At 44.9% G+C, this 22,075-nt stretch overlaps 1 protein-coding gene across 2 annotated transcripts in view; it reads left to right on the top strand.

Moving 5' to 3' along the window:
• The window catches only part of LOC126524642 (monocarboxylate transporter 14-like), a 344,518-nt gene that overhangs the window by 258,028 nt on the left and 64,415 nt on the right, over positions 1-22,075 (top strand). The window contains exon 7 of one of the 2 annotated variants that reach the window (XM_055067407.1): positions 21,860-21,943. The exons of the other annotated variant lie outside the window; for it this stretch is intronic. Coding sequence (XP_054923382.1) covers positions 21,860-21,928 — 69 coding nt within the window. The 3' untranslated portion in view covers positions 21,929-21,943. Of the gene's footprint in view, positions 1-21,859; positions 21,944-22,075 lie in introns of those variants that run through there. 2 annotated transcript variants of the gene reach the window in all.

The following is a 22,075-nucleotide window of genomic DNA, read 5'->3' as shown; positions in this document are numbered from 1 at the left end:
ATGCTGAATTTCTACTAGGTGGTTCAACCGTTCAAATACAGGCGTTTCCCGTATTACGTTTTACAGAGTAATCATTGTTTGGAGAATGTTTTATCGAAGACAAAAGTGTTCATCACGCGTGAGGGTAATCTGACTTTTATCGCTGCGCTATCTCCCGCGACAAGTAAAGCTAACATCTGCGTTCAGTAAGTACAGTCTTTTTCAAAAAACTTGAACCCGCTGTGAACGGCCGGTGAGCGGCCGCGATCCGCTATCGCCGCCCTGCCACCGTCGGCGCGCTGCTGCTCGCTTGCGCCGAGGGTAAAGAGGGCGAGGGAAGCATGTCTCAAGCGTTGTTTGATAGCAGCGCTCGTGAAACACTAGTGCGGCGAGCGCGGCGCGAACGCGACGGTGGCGAAGCGAAAGCCAACCGACCGGCTAGCATGCCGTTTGCAGCATATGCTGGATGAGCGGGTGGGGTCTCTGGCGACCGCTGTCAAACGCGATACGCTCAAATTTTGCAATCCCGAGTATCGTAATCCTAAGGTAATATTTTTCGGGACCATATCAAAGGAACAACGCTATGAATAGTCCTGCGCATGCTCGAACACGGGCACTTTGCGAGGATCGTAGCTAAGATATGTCTTCAGCAGCTGAATGATATATTAAATAATGTGCCACAATGGCATCTCGTATTTCTCATCATGAATGTCACAAGTAGCAAATTAATCAAGACAGCATAAGCTTCAGGGGGGCACCTGCATCCCTCGACGAAATCACAGGGAAAGCATGCCTTCAAGGCATTGAGTGTGGCTTGATCTGTGGTTGCCACGAATAATTACATCTGGCGCATGTGTTTGACTGTAATGTAGCCAAGGTCTCTGCTTGAAAATATGATACGTATAACCCATTTTTGTTAAACTGCCTGTGAAGCCCTTTCTCGTAGAGACGAACGATACCTCAGTAAGCTATATCCACAATACTTCTTCCAGTGAACCCGTCGCAGCGACAACAGCGCCGGTGTGACACCTTCACTATGCGAAAATCCTATAATAACGTGGCCCTAGTCTAATTTACACGATTCAAACGCGTGATGCTCAATGCAAACTAGATGAACTTACACCTGCCCCATGTGTGCATGAAAATGGGCCCTACCGACAATGAGGCATTGTGCCCGAAGATATCAAGAAAGGTGAGGTAGTGCGCATTTTCCAAAATGCCGTAGCAATTGGTCTAACTCAATCGGCTACTCAGGCAGGGCAAGTTTCTTCTAGTCCCGAAAAGTTTTGATACTTTAGCTGTGGCTTTAATTAAAGAACTTCAACGCCAAACGCCAAACGCACTCGTGTGGTCGGTCCTCAGTGGAGAAGTGCGGTCAACGTATTTGAAATATTGTAACGGTGGTTACAGGCGCTTGCGTAAGAGAGCCTTTGTAGTCTAAATTACTGCTTCTGGTCTTTTCTCAAAGAACGATGGTTGAATTGTCCGCATATTACAATAAAACTTGGAACGACGCTAGAAAGTACTGAGAGATGTCAGTTTATATTTTATGTTTTGTTTTCATCGCACTCCGAAACACATTCCAAATGTTTATCTAAATGCACAATGCGAAGGCTCTCGCCTTTGTATGTGCAGGATAAAATTGTAATAGGCGATTTCGATTATGAGGACCATTCTTATAGTACAATGCGCTGCATGGAAGACGGGCAGTTTTGCCCAGGCGAGCGCATTTACTAACACGACGCGCGTTACCACAGCTGCCGCAAGATGACCTCGCAGCCGGCAGAACGAAGGACGCGCTAGCTTTTCACGAGCGCTGTTATCAAAGGATGCTTGAGAGCAAGAGACGTGCTTCCCTCGCCGTCTTTATCCTCGGCGCAAGCGAGAAGTGGAGCGCAGCCGCTCCCCGGCCGTTCACAGCGGGTTCAAGTTTTTTGACCAAGACTGTACATACGCGGCCAACTGTTTCCGGTGGCCTTGAACGTAGATGACAGCGTGAATGATCCGGGCTGATAACGCAACAAAGCAATCGGTCGATGCTCGCTCGTCCAGGGCACTTTTGTACCCGATACGTATTCTCTAATGCAATTGTCAAGACGGCAGCTCATAGCAGCAGCAGCAGGTCACTATTGAGAAAATTGTTTGGCCAACAAAATGACAAAGCTGAAATGCTAAAACACTTTGCACTTTGTGACATGAATGAACTACATATCCGATATGCAAATGACTGAGAAAATTGTCTGGCCAACACAATGACATAGCAGAAAAGCTGAAACACTTGTCACCTTGTGATATGAACTGCATATCCAATATGCAAAGAAGCGAAAAATATTATTCAAGTTTATTGGATCACAGAAGCAATTTTATTTTCTTCAAGCACTCGTCTTGCACACTTTGCTGGTGAAAGTTGTTCTTCGCCCCCCATGCCTTGCAAGCATAAACTGGCTGCTATTAGGATAAACAAATGATATTGGTAACTTGCCATCCAAAAAAAGTGCACTAAAGCATAATCGCAGAACACAACAAAGCGGTAAATTATCAGCTTGAAACAAAAAACGTGAAAATAGGTCAGCATGAAATACACCAGCAAATACATCAGGGATGTTGCTGTAGCCAAAGTTTCGACAAAGGTACTTATCAGGACAGCAACTGTTTTCCTTGGCAGCGTTTTTTGTGTGTGCATAGCTTATTGACCCATGCCTTCAATGGGGCAGGAAAAGATGTGCATGTATTAGGTCAAGGAAGCAGAAGTGCTAAGAGAAACGCAGGAAGGTTGTGCTTAGCAGTGATTGCAAAGGAACGGGTAAAGGCACTGCTGTCAGTTTTAGAAAGGGTATGTATGTATGGGTGACCAAAACAGGAAACGCTGTACTGATGTAAGCAAGCATTATTCCAGTAGACGTAGACTTCTCAGAAGTCAAAACTGAAATTCAGATAAACTGTTTGGGGATTTGGAAGAGTAGGAAGAAGAATTAAGGAAAGTAAACTTTATATCAAGGTATGCGTAGTTGAGATCAGTGGAAATTACGAATGAAGGCGAAATTGTTCATAAACGTTATCGCCGAAAACCGATGAAAAATAAAGATATTCAGAACATAATAAATAAGTAAGGACATCAAAAGTATGATCAAACATAGCAAAGAACAACCTGTGAAGAAAATGGGATGGGTAATAGACAACCAGGTGCATGATTGCGAGAAGTTAAGCCCTGTTTATATTCGTGCCACTGTTGACGACTTCTAGTTTGTGCCTTCCTGCAGAACCTCTGTCTTACTTGTACAAGGAAATAAGTCATTTTACAAAAAAGTATAAGTTCAGATGCTGTTTAAAGCATCAATGATTACTTGGTTTAGTGCAAAACAACGGAAACAAGAAAGACGACAGGAATACTTGTGTCCGAAGTTTGGCGCTAAACAAAGTAATTATGGAGTCTCACCAACTAGCCCGCTAACGCATTGTGTTAAAGCTTCAATTTTATTTTGATTGAACAAAATGTTGTGAACCGTTCTACCGGGTGAACATTAATTCAGAAGTACCATCCGAAGGTGCAAGAATAAATTTTAGTGGCATCAATTGACATACTTCCTGGCAAACCACTGTCTCTTTTTTTGAAGACTAGTACCCTCACATTGTATAGTTTGGCAGCAATGCTAGCAAACTACAGTATACTTTTTGGAAAAATCAAAATTGAAGTTCGGTAACAATGAGTGAAAAAACACACAGTATTCTGCAAAATTTACGCTAGTGGTCTCAAAAATCTGCCAATATTATTGCACCTCCCACACACAATAATTCCACCCCACACTGACGCTCATGGTATTGTTCCTGGTATTATAGCAGTAGGCATCAAATCAAGTCAAGAGATTAAGAGGATCAGAGGGCTAGGTTCTTTTTGCTGGAACATCAAACGTGCTTCTCATTAATGTTGCGTTCCGACCTCAAAAGGAGCCCTTTCTGAGATGGTGACGAATGCATGAGAGAACTGATGACATTCTGACTAGCAAAATGTTGCCGACGAGGTGTCGTGCACTCAAATGCATTCCTTCACGTAAAATCACATCCTGCCGTCAAACCTTGTGTAGACGTGTCAACCTGAGCATTCTAACAAACACCTAAGCAGAAAACAAAAAGTGTTAAATCCGTTGAAAACGCTTAAATGAATTTTACTATTTAATGTGGTTACTGTTCAAAAGATTCACAGATTTTCTTCTCTATGCGTGTCGTAAACCGGAACACTGCTCTCACAGTTGCAGCAACAGTGATCTGCGGCGCAGGGAACAAGATGTGCTTATGAAGTTTATGCAGAAATATAGCCCACGTTGACGCACCACTTCACATTCTATTCTGGTGGACGATGCATACTCCGGAGTAGAAAAAAAGCGACAACCCTAACAATTGCATTGGCCGACGCCTGTGCCATAGCAGAGACACATGATGTGTCAGTTGCAATTATACTGCCACAAGCTGTAGTTACTGCAAGCTAGCGGCAGTGCACCGTTAGACAAGTGTAATACATTTACGACAAGGTAAAACTGTATAATTAACTTGTCTCATAATAAAGTATTGGAATGCAATGTCCTAGAAATATCCCTATGGGTGGGCAGCGCTAGGAATATGTTCAGTCACCAACTCGCCCAGCTTGCTATGGTAATCTTACAAATAAGTTAAGTGCCATGTGCCGTTCAGTACGATGAAACGCCTTTGAAGAACCTGAATCGCTACCTAGGCCGTAACGAGAGGTGAAGGGCGTATGGTGTGTAAAATAGTGCACCTGTATAGTGTAAAGCTTTGGAGATCGCATTTAGTATCAGTTGTGACGGTTTTTTATTTAAACAGCACACAGTAAAGGAAAAACGCCTTGGAATTTCAAATAATGCAAAACCAATTTTAAAGGTTAATGGCCGTAACATGTACAATATGATATTCATTCCCAAACAATTAAAATGAACAGCATTATCCTATGTGTCGTGTGCCTTTTGCCTCACACTTGCTGCCAAAAATTGTTAGCGTGGGATGCTGTGGTCAACAGATAAATTGATTTCTGTAGGAATAGAAAGCAACAAATACTCTGACCGAAGCGCTTTCCCTGCTCCTTAAGCATCGTCGGGTCGCATAGCAAGAAAATGCGGAATAAATACAACATGCATAATTCACGTCGCGACCTCTTTGGAGATATTTAGTAGTCGGAGCTGTGAATGATTCCCGATTAATATGAGAAGAAAAACTTCGCTGCACTGCAAGAATGACATCATGTCAGTAATTCTTGTGTTTGGTGCTATACGTACTTTTATTTATTTCAGTTCGAGTGTGTATGCATCGTAGAACATATTGCTTGACATGTTTAGCTTGACTGGTTCCCCAATTTAGGCAAATTCATATTCGCAAATAACCTTGTAAATGATACCAGGAATTCGCTGAACAGGAGCATGTCTTGAACACTCGCAGGATCCAAGGCTCTTGAAAACATATCTAAGGAGGCCTTGGGTACACGCCACCTTGTGATCTTATCAGCAAGTTTCTGGAACCCATCTGCTAGGTTTATTCTGTTGAATGTAAATTTGCTTGTAAAGGAGAAATAGGGAACTTAAACAGGTGAATTAAGCAGCGGAAGAATTATGTCAGCCATGAGTAGTAATAAAAAAGTGCAGCCGCTCGGCATGAATAGACAATGCAACAAAAGAGTTATTTGAATGATCTGAACATCTGGGAGTGGAATGAAATCTGTCTTGTAATCTGTATCTAAACTATGTTATTATTCAGTCTACTAACTAAACCTTTACCATAAACGGTCATGATTATCATACTATATACGCCAAATCGTTTCGACCGATATTCAAGCAGAAAGCATACGCGGTTTTTTTCCCTGCCAATTCAATGTGGGAAAGAGGTGTCCGCATTAACATCATGCAATATACATCTTTCCGGTTTTTTCCATTAATTATCTCGGAATAATTTCACAGTCAAACCGCATTGAGTTAGACCACGTTCTGCGCTTCAAGCTGTTGATTTACTTTGCCTTTGCTGTCTTGGTTCGCTAAGTAGATTAAACAACCGCAATAGAAATGTGGTGGCGCCGAGTTGAACTTGTGTCCCAGTGAAACTTTTCAGCCTCACTGCAGGAATTCGTGCTTGTAGCGTGACGTGGCTCAAGCTGTGATGACTTCACTTTGAAAAAACCCAGACGCTTAAGGCTGGCCTATTTTTGCTGGAACAGAAATTAATTTCGGCAGTCCGTGGTCTCGGCTTCCTTATTGAGGGACATGCCTATGCCTAAGAAATATTATTTCGCGGAGCTTCATGAATTCGGATAATTAGATAAGCTAAGCCTTTCTCCTAAAAGAGCAGATTTAAGTTGTGTTCATAGCTTTGTTACACTTTCAGAATGATGCCAGCTTTAATTTATTGCACAACCCCATACTCATGACTTTGATGCGACCGTTCTCAATAGAGCTTGCAACAAAGGACACGGCCTCATATAGCAGAAAACTATAACCAATATAACTGAAAGTTTATCGTAGCTTACGTATGTGCACAATTCGAATGAGATACTTGTAGCACTCTTCCCAGCTCAGGAAACATATTCCAACTTATTTTATTTCTTACGTCGAAACCGCTGTTAAATTCTTTGGAAAAATGTAGCAAAACATGTTCGCTTCTGCATCATGGTTGGATGTCAGGAACCCATTTACACTACAGGCAGGGTTCCATGTGTTTAAAGATATTATAGATGAATATATAATATTGCAATTTTCATAATCATGCCATGCTAGTGACATGCAAATCATAATCATGTCATGGTAGTGGCATTGACTGCTTCGTGTGGATTTTTTTCGGCAAAGTGCAAGGAGATGTTCCAACTAAATTTCGCTTCAGCAAGGGTGTGCGATCCAGAAAATCAAGCAAGAAAAGGTCATACTGTGTTCACTATTGATATATTAATGTTAGATTACATACAACCGCTAGTAAACGATGCGAACTTGAAAATTTCACTTGAACGAGAAAGCAGTTTATGAAAATGCAGCAAAAAGCCACCAGCTCACCTGGTGTACACACTTGCTTTGTACTCGAAGGGAAAAACGCTACCGCAATGCTTCAACGACATATGAATGCAACATCAATACCATTGAGCAGTACCTTAACACTGCTAAACGAATTATGCTTTGAACATTCCCAATCTTATATTCTCAAGAACTTGTTGCTGTGCTTAATAAGTGGAGCTCATTCCGTATTGTGAAATGACTGCTGTCAGCAAGCAAGCTCGGATCTTAACTTTCCATAAAGGCAACAACAGTTTTTTCAAGATAGGGTTGGCGTGCAGATAGAGTGGGTAATGCATAGAAAACATGACGAACAGTCTTATTCGCTAACCAGTTGGTTCACTCATGCAGCCATGAAATATTGAAATGCAGACATCCTTTACATTGAAACTAGTTTCCTGAAGTGCTGCACACGTCCTGGGCTTGTCCAGCCGTGTCAGCTACACAAATTAGTGATGAAGGCTAAAAAACAATTTCAGCATGCTAACAATATGTTCGTCATTCGCTAGTAACAAGCACGCTTTTTCTGTCCCTAACTTGGCTGTACAAAGGACGTAGGTTCTGTTTTCCCCTATCTATCTGACGCCAGGGCATGCTAACCTTTGTCTGGCAAGCCACTCACCATGTGGTGAAAAAATGAGTGAGATTGCCGCTATGCACGGCGTTGGGTGCCTGGAGTGATGCGCCAATGCGATCAATAAAGAAACCCCCTCTCCTCGGAATGTGCAAGTCGCTGATGGAGAGCGACATCGCTTTATGACAAGCAGCTACAAAATGTGGCTTTTTGGCGCTGCCATGGAAAATGCCACGTAAACAATGAAAAAGATTTAAGGTCGTCATCGTTCGATGCAACAATAAATAGAAAAACATAAACGCCGCGATCTTGAATTGTTCGATTATCTCTACCTAGAAAGCACTCAATCTTAAGAAAAAAAAAACTGAAGAGAAAGACGTCCTTGAGGTATTCTTCACGGTAACAACGCATAAACCAGGAGCCCCCCTAGAAGCCATTGAGTCGGAGGACGAAACCTGGCCACGCCTTATCATCCAGTACTTGCTGAAGAATCTTCATGCCCTTGTAAGCAACGACCCGTCCGTTGTACTCAGTTCCTCGGAGGTTGTCATGCATTTAGTTAGTATGAGGGATGACTTGTACAATGCGTTTTTCGTAAGTAAAGAAGATCTGTATTATTCAGTCCCTAATCAAGGGTTGTTTAGAGAAGTTCGATGAAAGATTGAAGAGTTCGGGGAATCTAAGATTGTAAATGACGTGGGTATCTCTAGCGACAACTTTATAGAACTGTTGAGGTTTTGTTTATGTTCTAGGGTGGTACAGTTACCAGAAAATTCCTACGTACAGAAAATTACTTCCTGTATCGGTTTCGCTGTAGAACCTGTTTTTTGCGACATCTTCTTGTGCATGGTTAGGAGCTGTGTTGGATCGAGACTGCATAATTACACTGTCATGAAGGCTTGTAGATATATGGATGACTTTCTGATTACCTTGAAAGGGGCTACGGGAGAGAACCTCTCCCAGATTGATGGTAATATTGTGTGTATTTATGAGAATGAAAGCTAGCGACTAACAAAAACATCCGAACTGCCAGCCAATCAGAAACTTCAATTTCTAGACACTAAATGTATTTAACTCATGACTGTATTTGCTGGCAGTACCGTCCAAGGTCAAAGAAGGCCCTATTTGGCTTTGACAGGAGTCATTGCAAGTTAGCTAAGCGGGTTATTATAGAAAATTGTCTTAACTCAGCCCAAAGCAGGTCTTTTCTTCATGTTAGGTGAGATAGCTTTCAAAATCAAATCCTCCGGCTCAAGAAAGCGGTTTACCCGTCAGTCCAATTTCAGGTGATTCCGAAGCGCTGCTGCAAAGAATGAAGAGTCCATGCAGTCAAGCATACAGGACAAAGTAGTAGGAAGGATGTTTCTGTAATTCCCTATGTTCTCAAGGTATTGCGTATTCTTAGAAGATCAGCATCTAAGCACAATGTCGAAGCAGTTCTTTCGGCGCCTTGTAAATTGTCTAAGTTGTGCACCTTGATGAATAAATAATCATTGTTTGCTTGTAAGAGGAGACGTAGAACAGGCTACACACAACGCACTTCCAACGTAGACTATAAGACTTTGGTGAGCTGTGGACGCCATTATACAGAGCATACCGGAAGCAGTTCTAATGAAAGGGCAAAGGAACAGAATTCGAATGTGCGCAACAAAACGAGAAGCCTTTTAGCAGAACACTACAAACAATGCGGATATATGCCTATCATTGATAACACCAGTCTTTAAAGAAAGCAAAAGGCAAAGCATCACGTGAGATTGTGGAAACGTTCCTTATCAGGGAGGCTCGTGACAGTGGTGTCAGCAAGTCGTCTGTTTTACTGACTGAGGCTGAGATTGGCTGTCTCGAAGGGCAGATTTACTGCATCAGCTTTGCCGTGCTTCTTCTTGTCCATGCATAATTCCTGCTTCGCACATGAGATGTTTACCTCGTACATGTCTGCCTTTATAAAAATTGATATGCTAGTCATTTGTCTTGTAGATTTTTCAAAATTTCTTGTCTTAATTAAGCTTGTGTTGTGCCTGTTTCCATGATCTTGGGACTAATTGTGGCTTGTGCATAGTGGGGTCGAATTTCATGTGCAAACGTTTGCATGCTAACGTGGATTTTTTGGACGCAGCAGGTTGTGTTTATTGTTTGGAAATGTGATATTACCTTGTGCACTCTTTATAGCAAGGCGTCGCTGCTTCAATAAAAATTCAGTCGTAGGTCAGCCCTATACCAGCGTTCCGTGTTTTGACTGCCCATGTCTTCCTTCAGCTGCATTCCCAACCTAACTATTGTCACGAGCCGTCAGAATACTCTTGGGGTTTTAATAAAACACAGAGCAACGGGCTCTTGGAAAGCGCGTCCGTCGGAGTGGGCCCGCGAGCAGAGAAGGCGCGTGGTCTTCTTTGTTTCTAGGTGCTCTACCCACCAGCTACATCTGGCATTACGCCCCTTCCGAACAAAAGCATCGTCTCGATGCTGCAAAATAGGCGGAAGCACTAAAAACAAAACAAACGAATGAAAAAAATAACACAAAGCAGACAAAACGAAAGTAGGAAAAGAAACGTGCCGCTAGCACAGTCGATGCACAGATAGGCAAGCTCACGAAGAAAAATGAAAAGCAGAAACAAAGAAGGGTCAATGAGAGAAAAAAAATTATGAACGCGCAGTGTACGGCTTTATGCGCACAAACATTAACTATGAACGAGCTCGGTTTGTACCGGGTAAGTGTCTGCGTCGATCGGGAGTCTTCAGCACTTCGATCGCTAGCGACCTCGCCCCCAAAGATCGCTTTAGTTAGTTTTCCCGGTGGGGACTGGGCAATAGCGTGGTAGAATACCGCTGGGGCGGAGGCGAAAATTGTCTCGGAGACGGTGACCGCGACTGCCACCCGGGAGCGGTGGAAAGCGCCAGCTGAGAGAAGTAGTCCTGAATCTTCCGGGGTCGCTGGCCGTATCGTGGCGGCGGCGAGTATGCGGAAAAGCCGCGAAGTCCAAGGCGCCGGTATGGGCACTGCCGGTACAGGTGGTCAGCCTGACCGCAGTGAGAGCACAGAGGCCGGCGATCGGGTGTGCGCCAAACATCCGACTTCCGAGGGGACGGGCTTCTATCGTCGATGTAGTGGACCGGTTGCCCCCGACGATGGGCAAATGGAGCGGCATGAGCAAAGGCCGGCGGCGTGTGCCGAACTTCGCAGTTCGATATCGGCTGCGGCGACTGAAGAGTGTCACTGTAGGAGGAGTGCGGATGAACAGCAGCGGAGAGGAAGCAGGGTGCCTTAAGACTTCCGCGTAGGTCGTACGGCAGTATTCAGTAGGTCGTTCCGTAGCATTATCAGGTAGCAAGTTATCACGGAGGGCCTGGTGCAGCTCGTCTATGATGAAGCTTGTAAGGGAGCTTACCGTAGTGTGCGGTGTTGGTGTGACGCCGGCCTTTTGCAACTCTTCACGCATTACAGAGCGGATGAGCTATCTGAGACAGTCACTGTTGTTTGCGATGGTCGTGAAAATGTCAGGCCTGGAAATGCTGTACACTTGCCGATCATATTCGTAGGACCTATGCAGGAGCATCTTTTCCATGGTCACGGCCTCGGTGAAGAACTCCGCGACCATCTTCGGAGGGCTCCACACGAGTCCAGCAAACAGGTGCTCCTTGACCCCGCGCATCAGATGGCGTAACGTCTTTTCCGCCGTCATTCCTCGATCAGCTCGTCTGAAGAGATGCGTCATGTCATCGATGTGCGTGGTCACAGTTTCGTTTGGCCACTGGATGCGGGCCTGAATCGCTCGTTCCGGTCGTTCGTGGCCATAAGCACTGTGTAGGTCTCAAGAAGCCAACGGCAAAATTCGTACCACGACGCCAATTGCTCCTCACGGTTCCGAAACCATGTACGGACGCCGTCCTCCAGGTAGAATTTGGCGTGTCTCATGTTTGCCGCGTCGTTCCAATGGTTCAAGGCGGCCACACGCTCAATGTCGGCCATCCAGTCTTACACGTCTTCGAACATTGCGCCTTGGAACGTCGTCGGAACCCTTGGGCTCTCAAGTGTATACCGGTTCAACATCGTGCTCTGCGTACCGGTTGGGGCGGGTAGAGTGGAAGTGCTGGTCATAACGGTTGAAGTGGTGGGCGTAGCGTCGATGACTTCCGGGGCTAGACCCCTGAACCTGCGGCTGGCCCAATGCACGCGAGTGCCAACTGGCACTGGATTCGTCTTGGAGGGGTTTGCAACATCCGTGGGGGCTACCCAGCACCTCCAACAGTTTGTCACGAGCCTTCAGAATACTCTTGGGTTTTTTGATAAATCGCAGATCAGTGGGATAGTGGAAAGCGCGTCCGTCGGGGTTGGCTCGCGAGCGGCGAAGGGGCGCGGTCTTCTGTGATCTTTTGGGCTCGAGCCACTATAGCCCTCGACCCACTTCTATGTTGCACTATGAACCAACTCACCAAAATGAAAGACCTTTTCGGTTCTGTATACCGTATTTGCACAGAAATAATGCAACAACAATTATAACATCAGGGGGGAGGGCGCAAAGGTTTCTCAAAAAAAGAACCATAATTGTATATCACGATTATAATATGATGTGATACTCCAACGAAAAAGAAAACGACGCATAGAAACGGATGTCACTTCTATGCCACCAAGGTTACGCGACAGTCAGCACTTCAGAACGGCCCGCGACACAATCGAAGATAGCAAAGCTGTGTCTGCTCGAGTGTGTTCGAACCCGCCTCCACACGCGGTAGCGAGGTATTGTAGCCCAGTGGTTTAGCTCGGCGTAGTTCAAAGTACCCGTCGTGGTTGCTCAGTGGCTATGGCGTTGAGCTGCTGAGCACGAGGTAGCGGGATCGAATCCCGGCTACGGCGGCCGTATTTCGATGGGGGCGAAATGCGAAAACACCCGTGTGCTTAGATTTAGGTGCACGTTAAAGAACCCCAGGTGGTCGAAATTTCCGTAGGCCTCCACTACGGCGTGCCTCATAATCAGAAAGTAGTTTTGGCACGTGAAACGCCATAATTTATTTATTCAACGTACCTAAATATATAAAGCAAGGAAATCAGCATTGTGGTCTTGTCGCCCGCTAGAGCATAACGTGAAGTGCGCTCTGAGGTCAGAAACCGCCCAAAAAGCTTGCATTATATCCTTACAATTTGGTAAGCTGTATGGGATGTTTCACATAAAATAAATCCTTATAATGCTGCGGTGTGCAGGGTTTTATAGACAAACGGAAATGCCTTAAGATCAAATATCATCAAACCATTATGGTATGAAATAATGGCAATCTCTCATAATATAAATGGTGCATTCGCCATGCATTATTGCGAAATCGCCCAAAGAAATACATTTTCCCTTGCAGGTCCCTTTATACAACAGTGAGGCTAAATCATGAGTTTTTACGGTCAACCTAACGGGAACGCCTCACCCTTACATTTGAACTTCACATTAAATAGACCTCTGTTGATGCGAGCCTTCTACAAGGCTTAACCATGCTACATGCTTTACTGAGAAATTATAGCGGTAGCACTTAATTCGAAAGCTATTCAGGGATGTGGTGTTCCAGAAAACACCTACAAATGCCCCATTTCCTGTGTAACACCTTGAATGATTTCCTTGCACAACCTACCAAGAGCGAATTAAATTTCTCCCTGTTGAGCATTTTTGTCTGCTAGACCACAATCAAATGACAGTAATATATTAACTCGCAGACCATATTTTCTCTTATATATTAACACGTCCGCATATTGCCTCAACTGCACTTTGTCATAGATCTTGTATTATCGACGGGGTGCTGGTCCACGAGCACTCCCATGTCACTCACATTGATCACTTCCACAGCTAAGTACGTGGGCATGATTCAGGTAGTAAAAAGGTCTGACAAAAAAAATGCACTCGCTTTGAGGGCAAGAACACTGCGATAATTTGAGATACGCGAAGTGACTAGTTCGGACCCTCGTAAACCGCAACACCTGGCGCAGCGGGCTCGGGAGACAGCAAGAGCTGCAGGAGCCCTGGACTAAGGGTGCCTCCCGCACAAGCTGAAAGACACCTGCTTAATTGTCCTTTCTTTTTTTAAAAAACATGTTTTTCCTCCTCCTCCTCCTACCTTACCAGCGGTCTATCGTTTCTTTCATGGCGTTGCCGAGAAAATTCACTGATTGCAAAGTCGAATACTCTTGTCTGCGTCACTGCTTTGCTGACCATGTGAACGTGAAACTTCCGTTTCCCGCCGTAGTGGCGTACAGCGTGCACCATGTTGTGGCTCCAAATAAAAAAAAACAGGGTAGGTTTTCTATAAAAACCCGAAGCGGGAAGTAAGTCACATATTATGGCGAAGAATCAAGAAAGGCGGGGAGAATCATCAGTGCAGGTTAGTGAGAGTATTACAAGTACAAATAACTTTAAAATTCGAGCAAACCCTAGTTGCAAAAAGGAAAACTCCTTGTTTACAGCCTTCCAGAGTTTTCAAGATGTCACGCGAGCGCCTTACAGCGTCGAGAGGCGGCGAGTTCGGCGATGGTGCGCGTGACGCCAACGCCTCCTAGATAGCACAGGGCCTACGTACTTCAATCCATGACGTCGTGCTACCTTGCCTGATGGTCACAGAATCTAATGGGGGTGATCTCGAGTAATCGCCGGTTATTTTGTCGTTACCACTTTCGTCAAGCCAGGCTTCACGGTGTAAACTTCGGTTAAAGTGGCACGACGTCGTCAAGTGGAGTGCATAGGCCTGCTATCCAGGAGGCATTGGAAATGGGCACAAAGCTGTCTCCAGTGCTTCCTTAAGGCCAAACTACACGTACGCTTGCCGGCGCGCGAATGCTCGCGCCGGTGCGCCTTGGGTTTGCCGCACCTTGCAATGGCTGTCGGTTTGTGTCTACGAGAACCGCGCGAGTAAGCGCCCACTAGTCTCACTCATAGGCGTTTTGACAGACATCGTCTGGTAAGTTGTTATAGACAGTGCTTCAAAATGCTGAAATATCCATATAGGCAAAATTTTATTATTTACATCCGTTAGATCAGCGCTGAAACTAAATAAGCGCATTCTCGCATGAGATGAGCCTGCCTGAGTGAGTGTTTATTGTACCACGCCGTAGGTGCGTAGCCAGACGCGTCGAAACGTGAGGCAGCCAGAGACGGATGTCTGTCTGTCTGGAACACATATACGTGCTCGCGCCGCGCATAGACGCGTATGATATTCCCGGCACCATCTGCGCATGCGTAGGCGCGCCGGCGCGATCTTGTGCGCGTTGATGCGAACAGGAGTGCAGGATCTGCGGTAATTGCTTAATGGCAAACCTCGCATGTGCTCATCAATTACTTTCTTTTTTTTTCCTAATTCTGTCACACATGCGTAGCCTCAAGTAATGTGCAAATAGTGAAATGGGATTTGCAGATGACGCATCTTAGTCAAAAATTAATTCTCAGTGTTTTCTTTTTGTAAACCAGACAGTGCAGCTAACTCTAGCAGGATGGGTGTCCTCCCCGCAGCGAACAGCGCAGATGACGGCGCTCGCATAATCAAGAGGGCTTAGCACTCTTGCTCATACTATCGCCGGGTACAGCGTTTAAGCCCTTTCAAGGGGCCTACGTGTCGCACTGCCGGTGCTCGCGCGGTAATAATAAATACGCGGGCTGCCCTAAACACTAAATAAATAAACCCAGGTGGTAAAACTATACAGTAATCTAAAGCTTGTGTCTCTCATAGCGACCATGTTTCTTGGAAGCATTCAACTTCATCAATCAATGATCAAGCAAACAAGCAAACAAACTAGCAAAACCTAGTACGATCTTAGTTGACGGCAATATGAAGGATAACCTGACTGTCTACACACTTGCCGTCAAACTCATGTCCATAAAACCTGCTCAAGTACTTCCACCCCCCCCCCCCCCCCCAAACCTAATGTTGCGCTTCAGTGACAAGGATGTTTCATTAATTATTACACACGGGTTAACATCATTTTCGCCGCACCTCAATAAAAAAGACAAACAAATGACCCAAGGCAAACGTCGGTCTCAAGTGATCACATGTCAAATTACGACACGATGCAGGCGCATGGGACGATGACATTGCTTTCAGAGAAACCGTGTTCGATGCTCGTATTTACAGCGTAGCACTATCTTAGGTAGCAGCATGTGCAGCGCTATATGCAGAAACCTAAATTTCATGCATGACTTGGTGAGAAGTACATGCAGAGAGTTTCATCTATAAAACAATTACTCCTACACTCTAAACATGCTTACCTGTTCTAAATCACACATTTTCAAGTTTTATCGACAAACGGAAATCTTTACAGTAAACAATAATCAAGCCTACTTATATTTGATTGTTACGGTGAATATTTTTTTAGTGTGCGAATGTACCATGTCATTGAACTAGCTTAAGAAGTGGAACGAGGCTTTGATAAGTGAAGCTGGAACAACACGTCCAAGTTCGATCATGGCTGGAAAGTAGCATTGATGACACTGAAATTGAGATGTAGCAGCTGTGCCAGGCGTCACAGCTTAGATGCTGGAACATGGCGCCTTACACAGAAGTTACGCGAAATTTGAACCCGTAAATTTGGTCTCCCAAGGATTGGTCAGATTGAGGCCTCACAAAAGTGTTTAGAGCCATTGAAACAATATCTGATTTTACCAATGTAAATAGAGAACGTTAGTTATAAAGTCACTTTGTGAAACCTCTGAACATTTCATGGGTGAATTCTTAAATTTTAGCTTCAACGTCCTCGTCCCCTTTCTTAGAGTTCACATTACAGTCAATGAATACTTTAGCAAGGGTTCCACCTCTGCCCTTGCCTCCGTCTCCCAAGCATGGAGAAATTGACGATGGCGTCACCAGAAGAAGTCGCTATTTAAGTTCGTCAATTCTACTTCACGCCGCCTTCGTCCTTGACCGGTTTTGTGCGCTCGGTGGGAACCCGGCTGCAAGCATCATACGCTGCGAAGAGAACGGCGGCCGCTGAGTTGAAGGCTGCCAGTGTGCGGTAATAGTTGTCGTACGAACCACTTGCGTCACGGAAGATACCTGCGTTATCAGCAACGAAGAGCAGACGGCGGTAAGAATGGTGGGAAGGAATAAGAAATATAATAAAAGCTGTAAAGCATCCCGCACTCTAGAAATACTGCAAGATGCGCTAGTTAGCTTGGATTCACGGTAAAAAACAAGATTGAGCACGAAGGACAAGGTCAAAAGCACAAAGGAACGAGCTCCCGCATGAACCCTGCACTCGTGTTGTGCACCATTGCTCCCAAAACTTGGCTTGAACTATCATCGTTGACCATTGGGTCGCGGTGGTTGGCCAGGGGACTCGACTTATCGTAGTACCACCCTTAGAGCGAAACTTTGTTCTTTGTCTCCCTGTGGTTGGCCAGGGGACTCGACTTATCATAGTACCACCCTTAGAGCGAAACTTTGTTCTTTGTCTCCCTGTGGTTTGGCCAGGGGACTCAACTTATCATAGTACCACGCTTAGAGCGAAACTTTGTTCTTTGTCTCCCTGTGGTTGGCCAGGGGACTCGACTTATCATAGTACCACCCTTAGAGCGAAACTTTGTTCTTTGTCTCCCTCTCTGTCTCCCCCCCTTTCTTTTTCGGAGTTGCCCGCGGTTGGCCTGCACAATACAAACATAGTGCTTCAGAAAAACGCGAAAGATTTGCATCAGCCTATTCACAAAGAGCGTGAGATCCGCATAATATTGTATCTCTGTTACTCATCCAACGATTCTCCAATACGTCGCCTAATGCGTTTGGTTGCACCTTGCCCTGTAACTCGGTTTTTTAGCAGTTAGGATGAGAGAAACGTAATTGGTCTTTTGTATTTAGTTTATTAGACATACTACTCAGTTATACTTATGGCATACAGGAATGCCGCCGCATTTTCATGTCTATGTTATGGCACGCAGATACGCCTTGGCTCATGTACAAGTACATAACATAGTAAATGTACTGAAGAGACGTCGGGAAAAATACTTCGCGGCTACTCGGCTTCAAGTGGCTGAAACCTTAGAAACTGCGCCGAAAATGTACATTACAGTCCGAAATTGGCCTCAATTAGGCGTAGCGAGCATTGACAACAAGCCGCCAGAAACACCGAGATATGCAGAACGCCACGATTCCGAGGACAGATTGCGCGCCGAAATTGACAGTGACACGGTGCCAATCGACCCTGTATATACCCCCAAAGGGGGCAGCACTTCGCATACTTGTGTCAGTTTTTTCCCAATGCAATGCGGTTCGACAAGTTATCTCGCGCGCAGGAGCCGAACTTGGAAAAGAGTGGGTGCGCCTCTTCCGCCGTGCCAGTTAATGCGAAACATTCTTTGCTTAATTTAGGCATGTTGAGTCTGTCTGTTTTTCTGTCATCTAGCCTCTCACGTCGTCGTGGTTATTTCTTTAACTAAATCACCCTAAATGAATTTAATCATGATATACACTTGACAGCATGGCAGGACATGATATTCATTCCATCAATTTCATGAATGAAGCGATCTAGGCTCTGACGCCATCGTGTACTGTCGTTATCTCCTAAAAGTGATCCTATCGGATATATATGACATGAATGTATGATATGACGTGAATCTTATAAAATAAAGCCAATTGTTATATCGGCCATGCATGACCTGAATGCCATGACAAGCATGTTTTGACATGAATTGCATGAACAACGACCCGAATGACATGTGCAGACTCATTTCTATGATGTTGTTTAGATCACGCCATTTCAATCATGTTATGCACTGCTATCTAAGGCGACTCGGTATGTGCGTGTGGTCTTGCATGCCATTACATGTCATTCATGTTATGTCATGCGCGTTATCTCCTGCGTGCATGCCATGCGTGTCATGAACGTCGTGATATGTCATCGAAATGGCAATCTTGCCGTGCCATAACATGTCATTTATGTGTGCGCGTGCGTGTTTGTGCGTATGTGCGTGTACATGGATGTATCTGTTCGTGTTTCGCATGTTTATGAGTGACGTGTGCGTGTGTGTCTGTGCGTGCATGTGTGCGTATGTTTGTGTGTGCGCGCGTGTGGTTGAATTCCCTAGGATAGTAACTGTATTACTTCTATTTTATAAGCAACATACCCTTTCAAATGAGGTGCAATGTTTGGCAAGAAAAACGATTTGTCCGTGCAGATGTATTTAGATAAGATCTCCTCAATAAAGCATCCTCTTAAATACCTACGTTGGTGTTTAATGCTTTCTTGCAAATATTCTACGAAACCGAGCACTTCTTTATAGGAAATTTCAACTTTTCTCTCAACTTTTTTTGGGCGAAATGTGCACGATTGCAAAAAAAAATAACGATTGTTTTCGTACATGCTCGAAGGCACCGCGGTAGAGGTGAAAGCCAAAATGGCGCCGCCGAAGCATGTCTCCAATCAGAAAGCAGGGCTTGGTATTGAGACATCCTAGAGAGGAAGGGGAGCAGAGAAAGTAGAAAACTCCCCTGCTCTACTGAGATACTGATGGTAGTTAAGGAGTCGCATACACACCGGCCCACAGCCAAAAACTAGCGAGCGACCCGCCACAACATTAGAAGCGGTTAGGAAGGCTATATGTAGGCGCAAAAAAGAATGCTATTCACAAGGGAGAGATACGGAGCTTAGGCAAAAAAAAAGTCAGCAATAAGAAGCAGTCAACGGTTGCAGCGTCCACGTAATGAGTGCCAAATTAAACCGTCTTATCGCATATTTCTGACTGTAGTCTGAAATGAAGTGCAGGAGATTTTTTTCATAAGTATTTGCCGCGGCAAGCCAGAGATGTTATGCTAAGCCATTCGTCTTTCGAATGTGTAAATTACGTAGCGGGGCATGCAACTGTGTAAAAGAACTTTCTCGGCTCTCTGTCTGCAATATAATTGACTGTGGCTTCAGCGCTCGATTACAGGTGTAATTACCTATTGACTCCTACCCATGAAAGTACGAGCGGCGCCACCGTCACCAAAGGTTGTAGCTGATCACTTTTCACACGCCCTTCCTATTGAAAGGTCTAAGTACGGCGAAGGAACCGCAATGGCAAGAATGAATCCAGTGATCTCTGACCTGCGCGGAGACGCTGCTAAGAGGTCCCCAAAGGGAGAACTCCCCAGTCGTCGAACTCTCGTAGAGTTCTCGTGAAGTGAGAGCGTGGAAGGCGACCTGAACGCTCTTCGTCATATTGCTAGTAAATTGCCGTGCAAATGTCGGTTTATTCTGCGAGAACTGGTGCACGCGATGACAGCGGGACGACAGAAATTAGAGGCACCCGTCCAGGTAGGAATCGCTAAAAGCATGGGATTAGGAGAGGGAGGGAGATCCACCGTGGGAAAGAGTGCCCAATGCTTGCGTAAGTGCTCCTTTGCTAAGGAGATTAGACAGGACTCAGTAGGTGGCGGCTTAAATTTATTTGTGACCTCATTGGCTAGCGGAATGTCAGGGCGGGACAGCAGTTACCGTCACTCCGTTTTATTTGTTTACTGAAATATATTTAAAAGCTGTATTGACCTAATTTTATTCAATGAAGGCTGTAATCACTAAGCGGATAGATCAGTAACACTCGGTCAGATGCACCGCTAGTGTGAGTCGTAACGATTTGATGGTCTAACAGTGATACTCAGTGTTTCGCATGTAGTGACCGCTACCTTAGGCTCTAATTTAGGAAAAGCAACACATTAAGGCGCTGTCTACTTGTTTGTTTATCTTCTTTATTGTTCTGCAAGCTTCGGCGTTTGGCTTTGTAAATATATTGAGTTAAATATATTTCCAAGTTTCTCATTTCTAACCTCTCTTTGAGCTTATCAAAGCCGATGAATACCTTCAAGACACATAGTCGTGTTCAAAGGAGGAAGAACAAGCCTTACTGGCACCATGACGACGCCAGTGATGCCACATACTAAGCATGCATACGGAGTAGGCGGCTCTTTTCGCTTACCTACTAACTTCGGGCTGACCAGGTACACAGGCACCATGGCGACGCCGATGATGCCGCTGCAAGCCGCCGTCCGTTCGACACCCACGAATTCCGCAGTAAGCACGTACCTGATGCACAAAATGTACCCTTGACACGCTCCTACTAACGACGAGAGTGATACGAAGGCCGCAAAGCTGGACACATGAGGCATTGCGATGAGGCACACGCTAACTACCGCGAAGCTGATAGAGTACAAAGGACGACGGGTCCAGGGCATGCAGTCTGCTACCAAAGGTGCCACTGTGCGGCCGGCAACCTGACCTATTGAGGACAGCGTTATCATGTGCTTGGCAGTCTCAACTGCTATGCCTTTGTCTAGACTGTAATCCACCATGGTTCCGAAGACTTCGACCGTCGTCAAGTCCCCGACGATTACTGCTACGAGGAGAACGTAGAAGGAAGGCATGCCGAAGATCGCCATTACGTCTTTCAGTGAAGCGCTCTCTTCTAGCCTCAATTTTGTCGTCGGTAGGGGCCTCTCCTTCTGCTGAATTCTGCGATAAGAAATAAAAGATGTCAGAAGTGGTAGAAATCTGTATTTGAAACAATGGCAAAAAATGTGTATTGTGGCGCTAACGCTGAGTGAATCCAAAATACTCGCGGGTAGGTAAAGTATAAGATTATCTCTATATAAAAAAGCCCTGTAACAGGTATAGTACGAAAATCACTAAATGTGGATCATATCTAATCAGTACAAGAAGTTTTGTTCTGATTACCAGTAACTTAGAGAAATGTACATTCTCATAAGGCCGTAGTTTATGTACATATCAAGACATCTAACTAGGGCAATAACTGCTATCGACAAATATTCATCCCTATATGATAAGGCTGTGTGTCTTCTCTTCTAGACAATGACTCAACCACTCGACAAAGGCTTACACATAGGCATCACTAGTTATGCATTTTTTAAGTGCTACAGGTTGAAGCTTCAACACATCGTTGTTGCTGGTATATTTTCTATTGGTTCATTGCACGCCAACTGTCCCAACTGTGGCGCTCCACCAATCTCGATTTCTGCAAAAAAATTAGGAAAGAAATTCGCGTACATAAACATTACTTGCGCAGTATTTTCCTAAAATATTCTGAGGGGAAATTTTTTTCGCACCCGCGAGGCCTTTCGATTTCACGAAACGGTGGAAAAGCTGGTGCGAAACAAGAATTTGCGATAAAGTGACCGATTCGCTCATTCTATGAAACTTTGCGTTTTTCATTTTCTGAAGATTATCCTTTTATTATAAAAAGTCAGTGCCCTTCAACTCTGTGAAGATGTATGACCAGTGACGCTGTGTGTGGGGGTCTCTTAATGGCGAATTGCACCTCTGCCGCAGGTTGGCCCGGTATTGCACTATCTTCGACATCGGTCCACGCATAGGGAGTGTTCAACGCTGCTCAACTGACTCAAGAATACATAGAGTATCACAACTTGGTACCGCCACGAAATGGTAGGCATCTGTAAATCCCTTTCCATCTAAGATATCATAATTCGCCTGAAGCACGACATCATTACACCTAACACTAGCGTAGTCCCTCAGGCAGTTCTAGGC

The sequence above is a fragment of the Dermacentor andersoni genome, chromosome 3 (genome assembly GCF_023375885.2).
Source record: "Dermacentor andersoni chromosome 3, qqDerAnde1_hic_scaffold, whole genome shotgun sequence".
In the NCBI taxonomy this organism is placed as follows: domain Eukaryota; kingdom Metazoa; phylum Arthropoda; class Arachnida; order Ixodida; family Ixodidae; genus Dermacentor; species Dermacentor andersoni.
Note: the sequence above shows the minus strand (reverse complement) of the source record. Positions and strands in the feature narration are given on the sequence as shown.